Raw genomic sequence first — 17,988 nt, forward strand, 5'->3', positions numbered from 1 at the left:
AACAGCATATAGATATTACAGACCCTTGAGTCAACAAAACCGGAATGGTGCTGACTCACCAACGGTCACACCAGGGATGGATTATCCGAGAGCCAAAGTTCCTGAAGTGACTGGAACCTCCCAGTGGCTGACAGGAGAGCTCCACACCCTGAGACTGGGTATCTGCCCTGGATGTGTTTTATTGAGGAAGCTCAGGGCTGCAGCTCGGCTCTTATCTCGGAGTCACAATGAATCCCCATCCAGGGCTCACTGTTCAGCCCCCTCTGCTTTTTTTTAAAATTATATTTTGTTTCCCCTTGTGCCCCCCTAAGATGTTCATGTTCAGTGAAGATACAGATAAATTGGTGCAGCGTAGCTGAGTTACAGCGTCATCGTGTTCTGTGTCCTGCAGATAGGAGGGTCTCCCATCAGTGGTCATGGTGCGTCCTTACAACTGTTTGGAGTTGAATAATTCTCTCCATCACATGCGCTCTGAATTGGGACCCTTTTCAAATTTCAGATTCTATTTCTTAAATCAAAAGTCTTTATTTAACAGTGATGGACAGTAGTAACACAACTTTATGAGTAGGTTAAGTGAGACACTGTGTGTTTTTGTTATTATTTATTAAGTTATAAAACTAGCTTTTGCTTTGTCACTTGGCATCATATTAATAATGATATTGAGACTTACTGTTGTTTGTGCAGGTCTGCAATAACACTATTAGTTGAAAGCATCCACCTCCTTTGATCGTAAAGACAAAAGTTGAAGACCTGGCTTGAAAATAAATCCAGATAAAAAGGTCACGAAGTTGCTTTTCATAAAACACAGAGCCAAACAAGCAGATGAATACAGGCTTCCTCTTGCAGGAAGGATGTGAAGCTATCTGTTGTACCTCAAAAGGAGGCAAAAAAAGAAATGAGCTGCATTTGTGCAACACGTCTACACTTACAACTGAGTTTAGAAGGTCAAAGGGGAAATGCAACTTTCTGTAAAACCATGTTTTGTGATCCGACTCAAAATCCTGTGCCCACAAAAGAAACTGAGAAATGAAATGTGCAACGAGCTAATGTTACCCCGGTTACCGCAGAGCTCTATGTTTGTTGACAAATGCGAGAAAACCACAATACCGAGGTGTTGCTCTGAGCCTGCCTGCTGAGCTCCTGATGCAAGAGAAATCAGTGGAAATGAAGCACACGATGTGATGCAGCGCTTCCTTCTCTTCTTTGGCACTCGCCTTAAAACAGGCTACATCCTGTATTTCAGCATGTGCTCTGAGTCAGTCAGCTTCATTTTACTGCTTGGGGGTCTAATCTAAAGTGATTCATTAATTCTCTTCCTGTTCATCCTGGTGACCTGATAGCAAACAATCACATAACATCCCCTATTATCAAATGATGCACAAAAGACCTTTCATTTAGTCCATCTGGGAGCTTGTGCACACACCTCGACCCTCAGCTGCTGTCATCACCTTTGACGAAATAATGACACCGGCTATCTACGACACTTTCTATTCCTCCTCTTATGTGTCCCTGCCTCTCTGTTTTGGGCCTGTTTTTTGCGTGTCCTCAGTTTCACTCAGGAAAAGCACCGCAGATGCGAGATGACCCAGTGATCTCTGTCTGGCTACCGATGCTCAGAAAGCCATTTTCTATCGAAATCCCCTGTCTCCTCTGCAACTTTTTGGTTGGTAGTTTGGTTTGTTTGTGGTTTGATGTCCAGCTACATTACTTTCTGTATTATATATAGCCTCAGAAGTACAAAGTGGGGGGTGAAAACCACCACCACGTGTCAACCAATAAAGAGAAGTTGTTTGTTCTTCATGGGGAGCAGAGCTTCCTGTTAATAGCAAAGCACTTAAACGCTGCAGTTGGGAGTCTCTTCGCAACTATAAATATGAAGGCTGTCATTGTTATGATTATTTCTAGCGCTCTGCCGTGACCCTCTATTGTCTGCTGCCAGTGTTTTGTTGCTCTGATTCACACAATAGAGACTGGCGTGGCCAAGCAGGGCTTTGTTGTGGAACAATTTATCAGCAGCTCAAAGTAAAAAGATCAAGAACAGTTACATTAGGAAAATGTGAACTGGGACACTTTTGGCTGTGTGCAGGTTGTACGACCTTTTGCTGATTTGAATGCCACTATTGTTTGTAGCAAACAGGAGGCCCCCCACCTTTGGTTAGGGTCACAGTCCCTGCTCGCCTGTCTCTTTGCCATCCTTCCTTTTAGCCAATAATAGATCAACTGCAGGCGACAGAGAGGCTTCCTCTCGGAGCTTGAATGTAGGCTACTGAAATCTACTGCTTTATCGTTTTTTTGAATGAATGAATAAAGTTGTAACCAAATATGTGTTTGTGAAATGTGGTCATATCTTATTGCTCATCACATCTTTCCTTATTGGTTTGCTAACATCAAATTAAATTGTTATCTATTGAAAGCAAGAGCAGACAAGCAGAAGTGCTGAAGCAAGAGTGGTGATCTATTGTGAGCCTCACCATGCAAGCTTTATAGCCACGCCTTCAAAGGTGCAGCAACAGGACGGCACCTTTATGGCCACGCCTTCAAAGGTGCAGCAACAGGACGGCACCTTTATGGCCACGCCTTCAAAGGTGCAGCAACGGGACGGCACCTTTATGGCCACGCCTTCAATGGTGTAGCAACAGGATGGCTCCTTCGTGGCCACGCCTTCAAAGATGCAGCAACAGGATGGCTCAATCTGTACTCACCATCTTAAACTTCAGCTGTGGCTCCACTTAGGTGAAATTTCTCGTCATCTTCTCACTGCTCATATTCTAATATATGCTAATGAGTCTGATATGTTGCACTGGCTCTATGCACATTTCACAGTATGGTACAGCAGGATTACTGAAATGAGCACCACAGTAACTATTAACTATAACTATTTTTTAAAGACTTCTATATTTTTCTTCTATAGAAGGAGCGTACCCTTTCATAGATTCAACTGGACTGTGTCCTTTAAATGATAGTGTAATTAGGCTTGAGGCTTAATTTCTCATCTGCCTTCAAATAATCATGGTTTTATTTATGGTTTCTGGTTTGTTTCATTTGAAAAACGTAATTTTTTGGGAGGAATATAACTAAACAATAAACTTGCAGGGAGCAATGTTGGAGCCAAGCTGGTAAGCAGGCAACTTGATATGCACAACATGGTTGTACTGATGAGATATAGTTTCATTTCCTGTTATGTTGTTTTGCCACTGATTTGCTGGGAGGGTGGTTCTCTTATCTGCTGTAGCTGTCTCTGCAAGTGTTAGGATGCTCGAGTTGCTGACACGAGACTTGAAAATGAATAGAAATGAACAGCTGTCCCCAACCTGTGTGCCAAATGTTTCAAACTTTCTACCAGACGGAACTATTTGACCAATCCTATAGGGGCTGCCATACACTCCAATGACAGAAGAAGACACATGTGATGGCTGCCGATGCTGGTTTGCCAATTTCCTCAGCCTCCAATTAAGTCACAAAACAAGTACGACACAAATTCATTTAAGCATGACAAAGAAACTACAGTCCATGCACTAGCATGAATTAAATCAGTCAGTCTTGTGAGTCTGAGTGTCAGCACAAACGGTGCTGAAGCAGGCAGACCCCAACACAAGTTCAAAGCATGATCAATATCTGGTCAATGGTTAATGCTTTTATCAGGCCAGCCACTTCCTAACTCACTTAACATGAGCAATGTTTGCCCCCGTGGAGATGATTCCCATGGAGAAAACTAAAGGATGCAGTGTTCATAACATTTTACTGACATAGTAGCTGCAGGCTCACCTTTAAAATGTGTTTAATGCAGACAGCGTTCAGTAACATCACTTTTAATTTGATTAAACTCTGTCATAATTTAAAGAAGGCGTTTTCTTTAATGGGGGTGCGTGTGGCTCAAGTTGTAAAAAATATGGATGCTCCAGTCTCCACAAAGTGAAGCTTGATTGGAAAATTTCTTGTTCAGAAGTTTAGATGAGATTGTTCCCTGTAGGAGCTATTTGTAGAGTTAGTTTTTGTTGTTTGGTTCTAGCTGTAAATTTAATTTGCTAATTATGAGTAACTTTATTTGATTAATTTCAGTGCTTTATTTAGATTAGATTTTTTGCTAATATTCCTTGTTAGTTATTTGTTTAGAATATTTTTGGTAATTGGGTCACACTGGGCACCTGGAGTACCAGCATGCACCTGGGTGGGCCAATGGTTCTTTTCTTTGTTATTTTGTTTGTTTTATTGTTTGAAAATAAATCATCAGAAAACGCAAGAATTCATTTTGGACATTTATCTTCTTTTGCCTGTGTTAAACTACATCCCCCATGGTGCATCAGTGGCCTTTTGATTTTGTTTGGTTTAAGTTTAATTTTTTTTTTATGGACAAATGGCCACTACATTCCCTTTACTGAGGGAATCATGAAAAATAACTAAAACTCCTTACAGGACACCACTGTTGGATTATCGTTCTGTCGACGCCACCTCTACACCCGCTGGCACTATGTTGGCTTCATCTGTCTGTTACGTGGAGCTAATAGTGTGGTTTATTTCAGAGCGATGCAGACAACCTCAGGGCTATTGATAAGCCGTGTCCTTCCCACCACGAGGCCAGAGTGTCAATAAATTGTCTCTCCGGGGTCCTGGTTGAACAGGATGTGGGGGCTGAATGCTAAATTTTTTATGTTTTACAAGGCATTTGGATGGAAATGCATTTCTTTTGAAAAACAGGAACTTATAGAGTAAACAATACAAATAATTAAATCTCACTAAGAACACTGGCTCTCAGGCAAATGGGGGCTGAGCAGATGATGGAATTAAATAGCTCTTTTCTGTGGCACCAAGAGCCTGAATTCTGCTGAGGAAGAGAGGGAGAGCATTGTGTAGGCTCAGTGGAAATTCCTTATGGGGAACATGCTGACCTCAAGGGCAACCTGAGAGCGTCGGTGTGTGTTATGGGCATTTGTTTATGAGTGTGTGCTGCAGTATTATCACTTATCCTGCCATGTACTTGATGGAACTGCTGTAAAACTTGGTAAGAAGCTTAAATCCTATAGTTACCAAACAGTTCAGAACGATTTTTGATGTATTTCTTAACTTATTCACGGGTATGTTCAGTAAAGAGGTTAATAAGGATTTGTCAGGGTTCACAAACCAAGCAAACATAGCAATGTACTATTTAAAACATGAAAATGTGCCCATTTCAACTGGCCTATGATTAAGTACACTTGATAAACACTAAAAGTACACTGAAGTACACCTAATAAGCAACATAGCAAATTGTTTCAAATGTGACGTTGCAATATTACAGTATTCTCAGCATTTTACAGCAGTAATGAAAAAAATTAGGGATTTATATATTATCATTTGCCACATGAGTAAGTGGTGGGACATGTGGCTCTTTCCAGGTTTGAACCCGTCAGCCTTCCTTTCTCTGTTGTTATGTCAGTTGCATCAATAGGCTGATTAGAAGCTGTAGCTACAGGAGAGGATTAATGTCTTCACATTAGCTGCTCAGCCATTGTCTGAGGAGTCTTTAAAGGAAGGACTTCCCACAAAGGAAACCTTAACTTGTCTCATCAAGCAGAACACACCCAATTTATTTTTTTCCTCCACTCTCCAACAGACTGTAACACCAAGCTCAGTCAGGCTGAACCAGATGGTAACAAAGGCAGCAGACTGATGTTACTGTTATCTCACGTGCATGTACAGTACTGCATGTATGTAAAGCCACCCTTAAGCAGTTGTCCACCCATGTCCAACCATGAATAACAAGTATGCCAGAGAAGGAAGTCCCAGCTGTTTTTTCAGGGAAGAATGAGTCAGTCTTGTTCCCTTTTCACTTTAAAACTTGTGGCTTCCATGTCAAAAACGAAAGTGTTGTGGCATCGATAATATGTCTCTACAAAACTCCCTCACGCCTCTCTGTATTCAAACACACGCAAAGTGACAAGAGGTACCCACAGCATTGTTTTTTTTGGTTTCCAAATAAATCAAAACTTTCCTGGCGTGACTCAGCAACAGAGCAGTCTTTCTCTATTATTCATCATCTATCTGCAAGATTTATGCATGTAAGTCCTGGCCTGTATACTAATACCACAGAAGTGGGACATAACAAGCTCAAATTCTGCCTACAGGTAAAGACTTGACTGGTCAATTAACCAAAAAACAAGTCAGGCATTGTGCAAACTGTTTTTGTACCCTTCTTAACAAGCTGAACTCTCATTTCCATAAACACCATGCTACCCTGATGCGGGGAGTATTCTTTCAACATACTGCTTATGCTCTTTGTTTCATTCCTAAGATGTTGTGCAACCTCATCTGGTCATATAAACTCCTCCGGGAATTGATAAGAAATGTTTATGGTCCGAGGCGACAGAGAGTTAAGGAGGATTACACGTGACCATTGGCCCTTTATTTGGTCTAACCATCTCCTTGCAGTCGATTCCACAGCTCGTTATTAGTTTGGTGCTGCCTCTGGTTTTAGAATGAATCAGGTTGTTATACATTTCCTTTTTGTCAGACATTCTAACAACTGATTATTTGAGGTAATCTAATATATTTTTATAAGCTTTACCGAGCCAGGAAAGTTGTCTTGAATTAAGTGGTCTGCTTCCACCTTCTCTACCCTAATCACCCAAGAGATTTTCTATAAAACTACCTATTTTCTACAAAACCACAGGAATGGAATTATCAGAGATTTTACTGGTAACTGTGAGAAAATAGAGCAGATATCTAAATGGGCACTTTCCATATCAGGATAATAACAGCCATTTCCTCCTTAATTTAGCCTGCAAGCAGGGAAAATGGCTGATTATCCTCTGCAGAGACCCCCCTTCCCCCAGATCCATTTGGCAGGATAGGCGCTGCCCTCATTATGTGATCCGGAGCTGTGGAGTGAATCTGAGAATGAAGACCTCACCCCAACACTGTGCATGACCCCACCCAAACTCCATTCTCCTGAGAGCGCAAACACACACACACACACACACACACACACACACACACACACACACACTCTGAGGTGTCTGTCAATGTTGTAGCAGAAATCACTCCTGACACAGAGTGACAGCACTTCAAAGAGGCCATCAAGTGGTTCAGTGGAGAAAACATGCTGCATTTATCAGAGTGATGTTAACCCCCAAGCTGGAGGTCTTCATGCAGACTTGTTTTTGTCTTGACTAAGACTTGCAGGATGAGACTTACAGTGATGACCCTGACGATAGCTTCTCAGACCAAACATTATTATTGTTTTGTGTGACCTTGTAGGCTTATCTATTGGAAAACTAAATATATGATGTCAAACCTTCTTTGAATATCGTATTCTACTGCAATGCTTAATATGAGAGTTTTAGTTTTCCTTTGAAACGCGGACACACGCAAAATAAATCATATTTTCTCTTTCCGTCTCGGATCAGACGAGGACTCGGATGCATGCTCCCATCTGAAATTGCCAGGGCAATAGAAAGAACAGAATGTATGTGATGACAAGAAGTGCCGCGTCTGTGTTTTCTCATCCTGCAGCCTGCTGGGAAGGAAAGGTCAAGCTGATTAGATAACGGTTGTGAATGCAGAGAAGCCTGCTGGGCTATTATGCGGGGCCCCAATTCCTTATACAGTGAATTAATACTTACTTTAGTATATTCAAATCAATAAATGGGAACTCTTCACATGCTTTTAGAGTTTACATTAGAGACATATCACAGTTGATAATAGAAAAACCCTCAGAAAAAGCTGAACGGACATTCTTTTTTTCTTTGCTCGAGGTGTAAAAGTGGTGGACAGGCTTAAAACATGAGTGTGGTTATCTTAAGTGCATTTAAACGAATGCCCTCATCTTTGACAGTGATGTCAACAGCCATTAAGACCTCATGGTTCGATTCCATGCACTGAATACATATCTCAGCTCATCTGTAAGTTGTATACAAATGAGTCACTTATCCTCGTGGCCCTTCCCCATGTCTACGATGCTCGGTGAGCATTTGGTCATGTCACCTTTCGTGTGGGTACCTGTTTGTTTTCATAACAGCCTCAGCCTTTAAACTTGCCAATTGAATCACTCCCACATCCTTCCAGCCAGACTTCTACTGGTAGCATGAATAAAGTGCAACTGGCTGACTTTCAAGTCATGTCTTAAAAGTTAAGGCACCGTGTGTGTTGATGCTGTGTTGATTCCTCTCTCATCGCTTGTAAAGTTTTCCAGTGTGACACCGAACCTATTTTACTTAATGAAGGGAAACTGTAAGGTACATTTCCAGGTCTACATTTCTAATCTGAAACTCCCGTTGCTTTCGTGACTCCCAGATCAAAGAAAGTCCTATTTTTAAGCCATTTATTTCAGCTCCGGACCTTTTAACAAACTATCCTATTCTTGATTACAAATTACCTTTCAAATCTGTCTGTACAAGTTCAAGCCTGAAATCATCTCTAAAACAAGCGTGTACAGCAATTAATATCCACAGAAACCAGGATCACATCTCTGTTTAGTAAATATTATGCTCATTATCAGCTTATTGCGAGACCTAACAGTGGATTTAGTATTTCAAACATAAGCCACACGTTTTTTGTATATTTGTTTTTGGTGAACATGTGGGAAATTTTCCAAACCTCAAGAGGGCAAAACAAAAGGAAATGTAGCTAAACGTTATTCTCCATTTTCCATGTACTCTTGTTTACACATATAATGAAGTACTTAAAATGCTTTTAGTACTCATATTTTGTACATACAGTTACTAAAAAGACCAGTTTGACTTTATGGGCTTAAACTGTATAAAGAAGTCCTTCACAAGCCAACATCAGGTTATCTAAAGCCTAAACTTTTAGCTTACAGGCTGTAAGTTTCCACATCATTCCCTCTTTATTTTTAACACTAACCACATTTCATAAGAAAATCCAACAATTTCACATGATAGAAATTTAGAGACAACAATCTATTTATTTTGTCATGGCGTAAGCACGACAGAATAGTTTTTTAAACTATGCTGCATGGCAATTAGCAAAGTAATTCTTGGCTAATCTGACACATCCTGATTTATGGCGGGGCTGTACAGACTGTACTAGTGTGGTGAAGGGGCACAGCCTTGTCAGTTGAATCAGAAAACACCATGTCCTTGTGAAGGAGGGAAAGCAAAGTGTTGCAGGATGATAAAATGAAATTCCAGTCTAGGTTAAGAAAAACAAGCTTTAACTCTAAGTCTAGAATCAGTTGATCCAAACTCATATTATCATTATGGCATGTAGGTGATTGTCCCCAAAAATAATGGGATGAATGTTTCTCTTGCCTAAAAAAATGTCAATTGTATTTGTCAGCTACCATCAACTGAGGCTACGCTACACGAAAACGAAACAAGGTTTTTTTTTTAAAACGGGTACGAATATTATTGCGGCCATACGGCAACACTGCTGTAAAGAGTCAGGTCCAGACGAAAACGATGAAAAACGATGAAACGATGCAGTACACACGAAACACCTCTAGGTGCGCTGTAAGCCACCCCCGCCGGTTACACCAGAACAATAGAAGAAGCAATGCACATGCATGTACGCCCCTACTTCTACGTATGTGTATACGTCACTGCGTTAGCCATGTGGCTGACGCAGATGTAAACAAATCCGTTTTCGCTGTAACAATGGAAACGAAACGACACCGTTCTCAGATCTTCCCACTCTGGAACCCGTTCTCAAAAACTATCGTTTTGGGGTAGTGGGAACGCCGGCTCCGTGTGGCCGCGACAGCCAAACGATAAGAAAAAGTATCGTTTACAGTGAAAAACGTTTCCGTGTAGCCGTAGCCTGAGACTTCCCCTCTTCTACCACTTATTGCCACATATAAAGCTGAAACTGAGGCTACGGCTACACGAAAACGTTTTTCACTGTAAACGATAGTTTTTCTTATCGTTTGGCTGTCGCGGCCACACGGAGCCGGCGTTCCCACTACCCCAAAACGATAGTTTTTGAGAACGGGTTCCAGAGTGGGAAGATTTGAAAACGGTGTTGTTTCGTTTCCATTGTTACAGCGAAAACGGATTTGTTTACGTCTGCACAGCCACATGGCCAACGCCAGTGACGTATACACATACGTCAGTGACCAGAAAAAAAGCGGCTTCTATTCAAAATCTGGAAGAAGACAACACAACAAGGACAGACAGCGATCATCATGGACCCCACAACATTGATAGTAGCACTGCTGCAGACACTGCTAACTACAGCGGCATTGTTGAAGGAACAACGTGAGCTTCGCGCTGGTAGAAGTAGGGGCGTACACGCATGCGTATTGCTTCTTCTATTGTTCTGGTGTAACCGGTGGGGGTGGCTTACAGCGCACCTAGTGGTGTTTCGTGTGTACTGCATCGTTTTCAGCAAGCGTCGCGTTGTCATGTGGACAGAGAAGCCCCCCTGTGTGGTCGAAATCGTTTTCGTACCCGTTTTCAAAAAAACCCTCGTTTCGTTTTCGTGTAGCCGTAGCCTGAGTCAGACTCCATCCAACGTTCGACTTCCCTTCTTTACCCATTCATTGCATGTAGAACAAAACATTAGACAAACAGTTTTAGCGCCTGTATATTGTGTAAAGTGTAAAGTCAGGAGGGAGGGTTGTGTGCACTAAATGGTTGTCTGCTGCGGGGCTATGGCTGTAGGCAAACTAGGCTACAGTGTATAGATACACATAGATCTATGTTTACATGTTTCCTTGTTCAGCATATATTGTATGTTTCTTGTGTGTTCCCTCTGTGGTACCTAAGTCGTGTCTAAGTCTTGTTCGTTCATTGTAAATCACACCTTCTCATGCCCACGCAACATTTCTCTCCTGTGGAGACAATAAAGGCGAATCTTATCTTATCTTATCTTAAAGTTGCAACTGTTTTCTATAGTGCGCTACAACAGTCTCCATCTGCCCTGCGAAAAAAAGAAGTAAAGGAGCAGTGTCGTAAAGTTTGATGATAGAAACAAACAGGTTTTGTGCCACGATGCAGCTCCCTGGTTTTCATCCATTATGTCACATTCAAGTTAAATATTTAAGGAAATTTTATATTCAAGCATCAACACGATTTAAATGACAAAAGGTTTCCGGTGCAATGATTAGTTTACGACAATACTTGGCTTTTATTCATGACAAATGGCGTGAGAGCAGTTTGAAAAAGTCTGTCAGTGTATTTAGTCTACAGTGAAATGTCTCTGGAACGAAGAAGAAGGCACTTTGTGACCCATCTGTAATTCTGTAACAGTTTTACACAAACATAAAGCCCTGTACATCTATAGCTTGATATAGCTTTATGTTAATTTATTAGATTAACACACTAAAGTTAGCATCACAGCTTACCATGGATATAAATACAGTTATACAGGCACATGCAGCAATCAACATCACATCTGACCTGCGGTTCAGACATTTCCTTCCGGGCCATGAGCAGAAAAATTGTGTTAAACACAATTACAGTTTATCCACAGGAAAAGGAAATTAGTAAGTAGTAACAACAAATCCACTGAAGTAAGCATTGAGTCAGGTAATAATACTGCAAAGCGGAGGCTGTCAGATCCACGGTTCCAAACATTTGCCCCGAGATGAAGACTGCAATAAGGTAAAGCGCTCAAACAATCCATCCACATGGTCTCATGGAAGTGTCCTCATGCTTTATGCTGAGCACAGCCCCCCCCCCCCCCCAACTGTCACACTGAAGACTCCGTGTTGAACACTTTAGCTTTGAGGGTCATGAGGCTGCATTGCAGATGGGAGCTGCTTTCTGACTGCAAGGCCTCGGAGAAATTGACATCGTATGCACGGCTGACCTGAGACTTCCTCTTGATGGAATTCTGGATGGTCTCCGAGGTGAAGTAGTAAACAATGGGATCAAAGCAGCAGTTGGATACAGCAATGCAGAGGGCTATCGGGTATATGGTTCGAACCACCGACTCCACATAGCAGTCTTTTAATGTTTTTGTTCGGACGAGGGCATAAAAAACCAAATTTACATTGTAGGGGATGAAACAAAAACAAAAAATTAAGAGATGCACGGCTATCATGCGCAGAATCTTAGTTTTGTTCACCTTACCCCCACGGCTGACGGTTTGGGGACGCCGCAGAGTCTGCAACACCATTATGGAGCAACAGACGTTGAGCAGCAAAGGGATGATGAAGCCCACCGTTTCGATGAAGATCACCACTTTGGAGAGGTGAGATTTCCACTGTTTGGACGAGAAGTTCTCGAAGCAGAAGGTGGCGTTCACCTTTTCATCATTCGATGTGCTGTTCAACAAGAACCCCGTGGGAAGGCTCCCTGAGAGAACCAACACCCACACGGCAGCGCACACTATTTTGGCGTTGCGCTTGGTTCTCAGCATCCTTGAACGGATCGGGTGCACGATGGCCAAGAAGCGATCCACGCTGATGCAGGTGAGAAAGAGCATGCTGCCGTACATGTTGGTGTAGAAGAGGGAGACGGAGACTTTGCAGAGCATGCTTCCAAAAGGCCAGTTCTGGTTGATGAAGTAGAAGACCCTCAGGGGCAGCGTGGAGACAAACAGCAGGTCAGACACTACCAAGTTCATCATGTAGGTCGTGGTCTCATTCCTCAGCTTCAAAGAGCAGGTGAAGATGTACATGGCCACAACGTTGGTGATAAGCCCAACCACAAACACAATGCTGAAGACCGTGCTGTACAGTGGGTATTTGAACCCGTCATTCTTGCTGCAGCTGGAAGACCCCAAGTTACTTGGAAACGATTGCTGGGTGATGTCATTCAGGAGGGTAGTGTTGTACATTCTGAGACAGAGAATTGAGGAGGGCTGTTATGTAATAGCTATACAATGAAAGGTCTGCCTTGCACGATGAACTGACCATGAATAAATAGCCAAGAACAGAGCAGTCCGAGACAGCAACGCATTGAAAGAAACTCAGGCCATTTGCACAAATGTTTCTTTCCAACACAGCTGCCCATGTCATAGAGAAGTGCTGCACGTGGTCTTGATGCAGTTAATTTGGGGGTTACCAGACATTGAAAAGATCCCTCTGAATAGATACAGGTCCAGGCCGGAGTTTCTTCCCCTCCCCCTGCTCTGCCTCTCTCAATCAGGCTTCACCAGACAAGGTACAGGCTCACTTTTACTTTCTCAGATAACACAATTGTGCCTCCCTTTCACTCCATAATCACAATGAGCATCTCCACAAAGTGAACAGGGACTTATCTTCATTCAGATCTGTTTGAGAAGTGTCCTCATGGTCAGATTCCTTCTCTTTGTTTAAAGTCTCTCTAGTCCATTTCAGCTCCAAGGCAGAAAAATTGTCAGGTTCCCATCTCTCAGCAAGTCCTGATCACGCAATACCATGTTTCTCCTGAAGAAGCAGAAGTAAAAAAGCTTGAGTTGATCCCCTGCTCTCTGTCTCTGTGTGACAATGTGAATGTCTTTCAAAGTCTGTCTTCAGGATGTATTTCCTGTCCCTTCTCTGTCTTCCTTTAACAAACAGCGAGGGTCTCTCAGTGTCTCCCAGGCTCTCCCTCCAACAGCTTCAGGGACTTTTGGTCAGCACTCATCACATCCAGAATCTCTACTCCTCCTTTGTGCCGGTATCAGACAGTTTTTCTACTTTAGAGTAGAAGGGAGAGAAGCAATAATAACTCCTCCTCCTGCCTGACAGCAACTCCTCCCTCTCCTTTGTCTGCTTGTACGGTTAAAGAGCCAATCACAACAGCAGTGCACTGTGAGGGGATTCAACAAAGCTTTGGAATAAGTGCATGTGACTTACCGAAATACTGTCACACACTTTGAATTAGGGACACATGTTGAAAACAAATGTTTTGGGGTATCTTTAAATGTTCCTAAGTGGAAAAAAAAAGGTTTCATCTGTGGAAGTGCATTGATGGAGTCTAGAATCTCAGGTTCTATTATTTGTTTGGTAAAAATATATATCTCGATATTAAACTAAATGCCCAACTCTTCAAGGTTCTTAATGAGTTTAAACTTAACTGTGCTGGAGTGCATTCAGCACATTGATTTAGCTTATTTAGTGCTTTATAGTATACTTGTACATTTTCTTTTCCAGCAGCTGAAGTTGGTACTTATTTTTCCAACATCCAGTTAGAATTAGCCCCACTTAGTTAGCATGAAATGCTGCTTTATGCTTGATTAATAATAGTCCAGAATAAGTCGGAATCAGTGTAATACTGACAAGCTTTAAAGAGCCGATTCTCGTGTATTTTCACATTTTCGCCAAAGTTTTTTTTTTCTTTGGTATTTTTACTCTGAGGTGATGTGAAGTCTGAATCCTTCTTCTGCTACTGTGCAGCATGACGGGTAGAAAAAAATCTGATTAAGGCAGGGGGGGTCAAAAGTGCCTGAGAAGGTCTCTGAAAAACATGGGAAGGGCCCAAGGTGACTGCCTCCACAGATCTGCTTTCAGCCTGTGTGGGCAGCAGCTCCGCCAAAGAAGAACAGCTTTCTATTTTCCTGGGAACATTAGAAAGAAACAAAACAGAGAGCTTTCTCTGTTCAGCAGTATTGCGGTTGCCCTCGTCGGCCCATGCCCGAAGCTTTCTCTCCTCAGCGCATTGTGAAAGTCGCATTCAGCTTCTCCCTCAGCTGAAACTTTCTACTTGGCAGTTGGTAGAACTCTGGGGCGCTTGCTGGGAATGAATCAGCTCAACGGGGAAGGATGTGAAGTTTAATTAGTCTCAGACAGAGCTCTAAGCGTCTTGATTACGTTTGAGTGATATTGTTTGGGCCCATTGTTACTGCGCTAAGGAGAATGCATGCTACCTGGTTTGGTTCTCTGCCAGCACACAAATGTTTTGCCACTATTTGTTGTTGAAACAAATCCTGCACTTATATGACGACTGTAGCAGTGTGTTATTGGTTCTAACAATATTTTCCTGATGTGTGTAGTGCTTCGGAACATGACACCATTACAAACATAGCTTCAGAGTTACCAACAATAGCCAAACAAATGAAGGAAAATCTCACAGAGAATCAAAGAGACAGTGGGTGTTTTATGGCCTGTGAGTCTCTCTTTGTCAGCCATCCGCAAAATAAACATCATCAAGGCTCAAAGAAAATGTTAGTCAAAAAAAACTAAACCTGTACTATTGTCTTTCACTCGCAAAATAGTTACATCCAGCACATAAAAACAAGCACTTCACATGCAACGTGGTCACTAAACAAAAACATGTGGCTTAAATCCTTGGACTGTTAAATTTCTCACAATGGCAGGAAACTGTCTGGCACCCCCCAAGGCCAAGACCGAAGACATGGTGTGATTGTGTAAAGACCATCAGCGGCATTCAGAACCCGGCCAGAGACAGGCTTCAGATCTGATGACAACCTCAAGTTCGACAAATGAAGAAGAAAACAAACCAACCCAAACTTGACTGGCTCAGCAGGCATAGATTCGTCTGATGTATAATGCATCAACACCCAAAGCTGTTGAGTTATGTTGAAAGCATTTGTAAAAAAAAAATGCATCGTGTAAAAGTCTGGCGTAGGAAAGTACCATCAGCAGAACTGACATGAAGTCAGAGTACAGTTCTTTCATTAATATCACTGCCTCCTTCACAACTTGTGTGTCAATATTTAATGTTGATGTTACAAGTTGATGTTGCAAATATCAAATTCAACTGTTTGTTTGTTGTGTGCACAGATTTCTACAGGCTTTTGAAAATACTTTCGATATCTGAGGGTTTAAATGAAATGAAACAAGTAACTACAGCCAAGTATAGCGGAGTCAAAAGATGTAGTGAGGTATAAAGTTAGAAAGAATTCCAGTGTGCAATATCCAGGGCAAAATGACAGGAGACAATGTAATGTGGAATGTAATATTCACAGCTATGTGTCCATCAGTGGAGAATTTTCAGTCTATTTTTCTTACTGATAAATAAGCATTTTATATTCAAAGATGGGGTTATTATCTGCTGTCTCAGTGTATTTTTTAAGAGAAAAGTCAAATCTCTATTCATTTTAAGGGAAAGTACCTCACACAGAGTTGGTGATACTTGCTTTTATACCTACTGTAAATATTTAACTCATCAGAATGTTGCGATGGAATATCCCATTTCCAAGTGTCACGTAAAAGTGTAAATTTGATGACGATTAATAACTAGCTGAGGAACAGATTACTAAAAAAAAAGACTTGAGACATGACTTTGGTGTCAAGACGTGAGACTCACATGTGACTTTCAGAAGCAGAAGTCCTAATAATTAGACAACTACAAAGCAGGCACCCAAAATGCAAACTGCAGAACAAACGTCTTCAGACACGAAGGCACTCTGCTCCATCCGACTGTGCTTCAAAGGGCTTTGGGCTCATTCTCTCACGTTCACCTTGGAAACAGCGGCTGCACAAATGTTGTGCTGGGATCCACAAACAAACAAAAAGAGGCAGAACTGCAGACGCACCAGCCACTGAGGGCATGAGTCCTCCGAGGGGGTAGGCCCAACACAAACTTCATAAAAGAAGGAGGAAGAATGATGTTTTAACAGCGAAATCAAAATTCTGAGGGAAATGGCGCATAAGCTGAGCTTTTAGACGGTTAAAGCATGCCTGACTGAAACTCAGATAAGGCAAAAATATTCATCTTTTTTCCAGAGAACCACACGTGTCTTTGTGAGATATACCAGAAACACAAAGATCCGTCAGAGGCATAACAAGTTATGTTTCCTAATCTTTTCTGGAAAATCATGAGTGAAAACATTAACATTTTACAGGGAAATCTCTGGCTCACCACCTAAAGTTTTCTCTGTTTTATAAACCAAATACTCCCCACCCACAAACAATTTTCACTCACTCCCACACAACCGCTCTTTGCATGTGCAGTGCTTAAAGGAGTAAATCATCAAAGTTACATTGACCCATTTTTATAACTCTTCATTTCAATCCACAAACCGCTGTCGCGCTAAATCAACAAGAGCGTGAGAAGGGATGTGTGAAAAAGGTCAAAGTTTGAAGACAAGAGCTGCTTCTTAAGATGCAGCTAAATTTGCATCGTGGCCGAACAGCTTATAATTATGAACTAAACAGGAAGTACTCGAGACGAGACTGACAATTAACCAGAAACTATTGTACATCCTCTGTAGGATATTGCACAATGTCCAAGTGTAAAGAGTGAGCCTGTGTCCATGCCAGGAATTTAAAAAAAACTCATTTTCTGCTTGGTTTACACAATTTAAGCAATACTCTCTAAACTGAGCAAAAACAACCACGAAGGCAGTTTCCTTTTTTTTTTTTTCGCTTCGCCATTAATTTACATCTCACACCGTAACAGCATCCTGAGCTACGTGGCGCATGCTTGAGTAGCTTTGCAGAGGAGTACTGAAGTTAGTCCACTTAAGTTTCTTTATAGGGTTTATAGACACAAGAGTATAAGACTCAAAACAGCCAGAGACATGCGTGCAAACAGACGTTGTCGTGCTCGTCTGTCTGAGAGAGGAAATACAAACTCCAAATCTGGTTCAGAATTCGTTAAATGGTTCAAGTTACACAGTGCTGTGGATCTCTCTCTGCCAGGCAGTCTAATCAGAAAAATAACACCAGTCTTTTGCAAAATAAGCTCTTATTTTGCCATAAATCTGATATATTATTGGTCCAAAAGTTGGGGAGAAGCCGTGGTTTAGACTTGGCTTTCCCTGTTTAGTCCTTGGTCCGATATCGGCCTCGTACCCCATCTCTGCTCCATTCAGACTTCTTCTCCCTGTGTGGGAAAACTCCTCCCTATCTCCCTGTATCCGGTACTTTTCTACTATAGGCTTCATCCCACCTGTTTTGACTCCCCCTGTACGCATGTAGCAGTTTCTCTCAACACTCAACTCAGGGTCTTTCCTGTTTTCACCCTTCACACCGTAGGGTCAATCAATGTTTGCTCCCTTCAAAAAGGCTGTGTATCAACTCTGTATCAGCAAAATGCAGAAATACGCACAGTAAAAGTTTATATTAAACCCCTAACAACATACAGGTTTATAAAACTGGGTAAAAGGCACAACCGCAGGAGCCACAAAGAGAAAATACAAAACAGTCCGCGCATTCACTCCTAACTGAAGTAGAGTGTG

At 41.9% G+C, this 17,988-nt stretch overlaps 1 protein-coding gene across 2 annotated transcripts; it reads right to left on the bottom strand.

Annotated features, from left to right (window-relative positions):
• Positions 1 to 11,037: 11,037 nt before the first annotated feature.
• lpar6a (lysophosphatidic acid receptor 6a) lies at positions 11,038 to 13,549 on the bottom strand. 2 transcript variants are annotated; one of them, XM_075472861.1, is made up of 2 exons: positions 12,009 to 13,549; positions 11,038 to 11,882 (listed from the first exon to the last, which is right to left on the bottom strand). In XM_075472861.1, the coding sequence occupies exons 1-2, from the start codon at positions 12,715 to 12,717 to the stop codon at positions 11,626 to 11,628; spliced, it is 966 nt and encodes a 321-aa protein (XP_075328976.1). In that variant the 5' UTR covers positions 12,718 to 13,549; the 3' UTR covers positions 11,038 to 11,625. The 2 variants fall into 2 exon arrangements, with proteins under 2 accessions (XP_075328976.1, XP_075328975.1); XM_075472860.1 differs by having other exon boundaries at positions 11,038 to 13,548.
• Positions 13,550 to 17,988: the final 4,439 nt, after the last annotated feature.

Source organism: Odontesthes bonariensis, chromosome 9 (assembly GCF_027942865.1).
Source record: "Odontesthes bonariensis isolate fOdoBon6 chromosome 9, fOdoBon6.hap1, whole genome shotgun sequence".
Classification (NCBI taxonomy): Eukaryota; Metazoa; Chordata; class Actinopteri; order Atheriniformes; family Atherinopsidae; genus Odontesthes; species Odontesthes bonariensis.